General features: G+C 38.5%; 1 protein-coding gene across 1 annotated transcript; it reads right to left on the bottom strand.

Moving 5' to 3' along the window:
• Positions 1-1,089: 1,089 nt before the first annotated feature.
• Positions 1,090-3,863, bottom strand: LOC148696439 (uncharacterized). The gene is made up of 2 exons (XM_088696217.1): positions 1,302-3,863; positions 1,090-1,214 (listed from the first exon to the last, which is right to left on the bottom strand). Exons 1-2 carry the CDS (start codon positions 3,858-3,860, stop codon positions 1,146-1,148), a joined length of 2,628 nt encoding a protein of 875 aa, XP_088552343.1. The 5' UTR covers positions 3,861-3,863; the 3' UTR covers positions 1,090-1,145.
• Positions 3,864-6,516: the final 2,653 nt, after the last annotated feature.

Below are 6,516 nucleotides of genomic sequence, written 5' to 3' on the forward strand. Positions count from 1 at the left end.
CTCTCAAAGAAACTGACATAGGTATCGGAGATCCATTGGCCTAAACCACCCCCAACCTCATGGGCACGTGAGGTTTAGGTCTTTGATCAAAGGTGTTGATTGTTTTGCAGGTGCATTTTTGTCAAGACTGAAGACGGTGGAAATTTGCATCAACAACATGCACCTAAGCCCAAGTGTCCTAGTTTCTTGTTTTTATTTTTTATTTTTTTAAATATTATTATCAAAGGGAGGGAGAATGATTCAAAACTATTAGGGTTAATTACAAAAAACTACCTCAACTATTTGCGTAATGACACTTTCATACCTCATCTTTTAAAATTGACAATGTCATACCTCATCTTTATAATTTGGTCCAATGTTATACCTCCGTTAGCTTGTCCGTGAATTGGTCTGTTAAATGCTGATATGGCATGATCCGGGGCCCAGTTCATTGCCTAGATGGATTCCACGTGGCACCACACCTAATGTTTTCCTGCCAAATGTCATCCACGTTAGAAAATATATTTGGTTTTTTTTTTTTTGGTATTTTGAATTTTCCCGCCAAAAAAAAAAACCTATGATATATACCATTTTAAGCACAGATTATCATCCTTAAGCACATATTATATCATCCTTGACCTCAAATTAAAAAAATCTCTCCCAAAAATAATGGATATAACCACAAGAACAGCAAAACAAGTGTATTCAAGCACAAACTACTCATCATTTGCAAGAAAAATATGAAATAGACCAAATTAAGCATAAAACCTGCTTAATTATCCATAAATTGTTAAACATGTTCAAAAAACTAACAGAATTCATCTAGCATCTCCAACCAACATTACAAAACCTACTGAATTCATAAAACCTGTTACATCATCCATTCAATTCACAAAAGACCTATTGGATGCATAAAACCTGTTCAAACTTTACAATTCCTTTACAAAAAACAACCATCTGTGCAAAAAAACATGGTTGTGGCTGGGTTGGTTGGTATTTCTGTGCTTGGTGCCTTTGGATGATTCAGTTAGTGGATTGCTTGGTCTTTCTCTGCTTGGTGCTTCTAGGTGATTCAGCTACCGATTGTAATGCCTAAATCCAAAGTTCATTTAGAGACCAAGCAAGCTTTTTAACTAAATCCAAATGTTTTACAACTAAGGAAATGGTTAAGTTTTTACCTTTGTTTTCCTTGTCCTCTTTTTAGGTGCAGTTTGTCCTTGAGCAGATGTGGATGCCTACAAAGTAGAAAATGATGTTAAAGGATTAAGAGTGTAATATGATGTTAAGTGATTTAAAAAATCATATAAAGTAGAAAATGTTACCTGTTTGTCCCTTGGAGGAAGAAGTCTATGATGGGTTCTTGCATTATGACCTTCCTTTTTGCATACGGTACATTTCAAAGTGCCTTGGCCTTTCCTTCCTAGCTTAAGTGGTTGAGGAGGACCTTGAGGATTATTGGTTGGGTTTGTGGGAGTTTGTTCACCCTCATTGTCCCTCTCAGCAGCTTCCTTGTTCCTCTTCTTCCTCGGCCTTCCAAGTTGCCTTGTATATGTAGGAGGCAATATTGGTGGTTTATCAGTTTCCTCCCACAAAGACATCCCATTCATCGGCATTACTAAATGAGAATACAGCTCCAAGTACCGCGCCCTCGAATAATAAGCATTGACATAGTCCTCCGGTTTTTCCCTCTTGAAATTTATAGCCGATATTGCATGGTTGCATGGGATTCCTGTCAAGGCATACTTTCTGCAAGAACAGGTCTTCTCAACCAAGTCAACCACATATTGCTCCCCCCATCCAGCATCAACTTGAAATTTAGAGCCCCCTGACCACTGTGCAATGCACCTGCCACTCTGAATTTTGGCTTGCTCCAACTTTTTCTTGATTTTAGGATAGAGATCTCCAACTTTGTTCGCCATTATATCCCTTCTCATCTGAATTCTCTTCATCAAGAGTGTATGAATAAGGAGCAACATGGTGACAATAGGTTTTTGCCTCGGTACAAGTATGACAGCATTGAAACTTTCACAGAGATTGTTCAGCAACATGTCACACTTCGGATGTGTTTCAAAATGGGACTTGCTCCAATGATGTGCAGGCAACTTCACCAACCAATCGTAGGCCTTTTCATCGAGCTTCTTCAGATCCTCCATTGTTTTTTTTAAGTAGGGAACTGTTGTTGTTCTGGCTACTGACCACAAAGCATCCTTCAATGTTTTCCCTTTGAACAGATTTTTGAAGTTGGTATACAGATGTCTCATACAAAATCTGTGGTGGGAATTAGGGAGGACTTTTTTAAGGGCCAGAATTAACCATTTTTGCTGATCACTGATAAATGTCCATCCCCCTTGATTGACAATCCCAACATCAACGGCTAATAACTCTAAGAACCAAATCCAACTGGACTTATTCTCCATTTCTACAACTGTATACGCTATAACCCATGTTTCATCATTTGGGTCAATGCCAACAACACAAAGTAGTTGACCTCCATATAGACTCTTTAAATGACACCCATCTAATCCTATCAATGGTCTACACCCTGACTTAAACCCTTCTTTACAAGCCCCCAAGCACACATATATCCTTTGGAACCTCCCCCTATCCAACTTCACCTTCACTGTGCTTCCAGGGTTAGTCTTCTTCACTTCCTCAGCAAAGTCCCACAACTTTGTGTACTGCTCTGCATGTTTTCCCTCAATGATCTTTAAAGCCCTATCTAAAGCCCTGTAAGCCTTCCTCTTTGTACAACCGTGATTCCACTCTGATTCGACAGTTGCCAAAAAGGAATCCACAGGCCATGTGGGATTCAGTTTTATCCTGTCCATGTACAAATCAGTCAGCAAAGGGGACTTCATGTTCTTGTTTGCCCAAGTTCTCCCACATGTGTGTTCATCAAGTATGGTCTTGATCTGTATGCTGTTCGAACCATACATTTTTCCAGCACAACACTTCCAAGGGCACCCTTTTGCACACTTTGCTACGACTTTGAATTTCTCATTCCTAGGAAAATGGATTTCTCCATATCCATTCACTAGGGAGTACATGATGACAGCTCGCTTGAATTGGTCATGATCCCTGAAAACAAGCCCGAGTGTAAGAGTGGGATTCCTCATATCAGTTTTCTCATTGAACTCTGGAAATTGCTCATGTTTTTTGCCTCCTTCATCATCCGAAGAGTGTACACTCTCAAGAGCATCAGAGTTATAATCTGGATCATCAACCACATTTTGTTCCACATTTGCAGTATCAATTTCTTCTTCCCTTTGCTCTTCTTCTCTTTCCCGGCTTTGCTCAGATTGCCTTGCACTTCTTTGCTCAGAATCCCTTTCTTCAAACTTGGAAAACACTGGGTTATCAGCATCACTCCCATATTCATTCTCTGCAAAGTGACAATCATCTTCTTCAGTAGCTTCTTCATTCTCTTCTTCAACATTCCCCTCCAAACTAATAGGTACATCAAAGAATACTTCAGTATCCCCCTCGCCTACATCCCCCTCTCCTACATCCCCCTTGCCTACCTCAGCCACAGATTTCCCCTTACTCTTCTCTGGCCCTTCACAATTTTTCTCTTTCTGACCATTCCCTTCTTCAGCATTTATCTCTCCTACCTCAGTCACACATGTTTGCACTACTTGAGATGTGCAACAATCATCCACTTTTGGCCCTTCAATAGCTAGCAAGCCCTTGTATTTTATTGGTTTAAGTGCTGTTGGCCCAACATCCTCTTCTGAACTGCTTATCTCTTCAATAACCACTTTACTTGGACCTGCCACTTCCATGGACTTTAGAAACTGTTGCTCTTGGGTTACGGCTTCTTCTGTCGTCAATTCTTCGATATACATCTCAATCACTTTATCTTTTGGAACAAAATTGCACATGGACTGAACATCAGAATCACTTTGAATTTGCTTCAAACCATTGGAAAGATCCATGTTGGGAATCTTGAAATAATAGTTCATGAACCGCTCAATGTATCCAACTGGCTCCACCATATCATCTATCACCGGCAGTGACATGAGGTCTTTATCACAGTTATATATATATGTCACTTTTCCCCCAACGTACATGTCATAACTTATCTCCCCACCATGATGCAATTCAATAGTGAATAGTTCTGGCAAAACTGAAATTCACAACAACAAACCCTAATTAAAAGCCAACAACAAACATAAGCAATTGCATTTTAACCTAACAAATCATTCTATATGCAACTAATGCACAACATTCTACATGCAACTAATTGCATTTTAAAAGCCAACAACAGAAATCAATGCACAACATTTTATATGCAACTATATGCAATTGCAACAAACCACAACTATATGCAAACAGGCAACGCACATTAACCATTTCTCAACAACAACAAACCAAGCAACAAACCACCTTATCTTCACAAGAATAAACAAAGCAACAAACCCACTATCCAACCACCTTATCTTCACAACAATAAACAAAGCAACAAACCCACTATCCAACCACCTTAACTTCACAACAATAAACAAAGCAACAAAGTAACCAACCCATTATCCAACAACTCAGTAACCATTTCGAATTAAGAAAGCATAAACCACCTTTTCAAACAAGAATAAACAATGCTAAAAGAATAAACAAAACCCACATTCAACCCATTCCAACACACCGTAGGAACCATTTCGAATTAACAAAGCATAAATCCACCTTTTCAAACAAGAATAAACAATGCTAGAAGAATAAACAATACCCACATTCAACCCATTCCAACACCTTAGGTACCATTTCGAATTCACAAAGCATGAACCCACATTTTCAAACAAGAATAAACAAAAAATAAGTCCACTATACATTTGGAATCATCAAAAGCACAAAAAACTTACAATAGGTAGGAGTCGTTTCATCGGGATCTTCGCGCACGTACCACCCCATGGCGAATCCTTCGAAGCCAATGGAACCCAGATGAAAGCCCCTTCGAACACCAACGAAGTTAGGGAAGCGAGTCGTCAAGATGATTTGGATTTTCGTTGAATTTCTGATTGAGATTTGGAGCCGCGAGAACTAGGGTTAGGGTTCTTGATATTCTGGAAATGGGAATGGGGAATTAGATCGACAGATTTGGGTATCAGGGGAGGGAAACCAATTCAATAGGCACACTTTACAACGTTCCCTTACTTTTTTTAAATTTTTAAAATTTTAATTTTAATTTTAATGGAATATCCACGTGTCGTCCTGTGAGAAAGCCACGTGTATTAGGAATCTAGCTAGATGACATTTGGCGGGAAAACATTGGGTGTGGTGCCACGTGGAATCCATCTAGGCAAGGAACTGGGCCCCAGATCATGCCATGTCAGCATTTAACAGACCAATTCACGGACAAGCTAACGGAGGTATAACATTGGACCAAATTATAAAGATGAGGTATGACATTGTCATTTTTAAAAGATGAGGTATGAAAGTGTCATTACGCCAATAGTTGAGGTAGTTTTTTGTACTTAACCCAAACTATTACAATAATTTAGAGGATGAAAGAGTTTCAAACTCAGGATGCATGGGTAGAAACCCAACACCTTATGCCCAAGTGTCTTGGCTTCCTGATCTTTAAGCACATATGATATTAGATTATGTTTAATGGGGCAAATATTACTGTACAAATAAGAGAAAACTTGGATATAATATATAACAAGACATATTTTCAAGATGGTGAGAAGGGTCAAGTGACCCTTGTGGGCCTTAATTGGCTCCACCGATGCCTATTCATCAATCGTACTACACTTCTAAATTATGGATGCAACTAGTTCTTTTATCTAAAACATCACTGGCTATCTCACTGAATATGATCTTTGGCCTCTCCTCGATGCTCTCAAACTTGGTGGAGCCTTATAGTGTGAGGCGTGAGATTGTAAATTAGTAATGTAATATATGCACAACAAGAAATTTATCACCTTAAAGTAATTGTCAAGGTAATACAAGAAGACATCAAATCTCATGTTGTCAATCATTCCCAAACGATTATGTGGTATTTTTCTTGCTCCCGGAGTATTACTTCTCTTGTGAAATATGGTGGTGGTTTTATTGAAATTTATTATCCACTGAGGGCTTTGCCACCTTCTCATGTCTTATTTGCTGGTGACATAATGCTGTTTTTTTTTCCCTTAATAATGCAATTGAGATTATTGATTTAGAGAATAACTGTATAGCATTGTAATTCCAGCTGAATAGGTTATCCGTCTTTTCTACTTAACTTGAATTGCTCGACATATTGCTAGGTGTTAGTGTCACTCATGGCTTCTAGAAGCCTGAAGGTGTTAACACGCGCTAAATAGATATAAGAACAACATGGTTTAAGTGGTTCACTCGTAAGAATGGGCTATGTCCACTAAGGAAATATGCTATAATTTTGCAATGAGTTACAAATGCTTTCAATCAATGGTGCATCCAGGATTATAAAGTTCAGTGGTCTTAATATAAAAGTTTCAAAAAAATTAGACAAAACAACATTAGAAATTACAAAAACTAAATTTATCTACGACGAGGTTTCAATCTAAAAACATTTTATGAGAG

Source organism: Pyrus communis, chromosome 6, assembly GCF_041283825.1.
Source record: "Pyrus communis isolate YQ-2024b chromosome 6, ASM4128382v1, whole genome shotgun sequence".
Classification (NCBI taxonomy): domain Eukaryota; kingdom Viridiplantae; phylum Streptophyta; class Magnoliopsida; order Rosales; family Rosaceae; genus Pyrus; species Pyrus communis.

What these genes read in the sequence shown, in the direction of transcription:
- LOC148696439 (XM_088696217.1), bottom strand. Translation starts at nt 3,860, where the DNA reads ATGTGCAATTTTGTTCCAAAAGATAAAGTGATTGAGATGTATATCGAA. An exon ending in TTCCTCCAAGGGACAAACAG is followed by an intron (nt 1,215 to 1,301) that starts GTAACATTTTCT and finishes TCTACTTTGTAG; the next exon opens with GCATCCACATCTGCTCAAGG.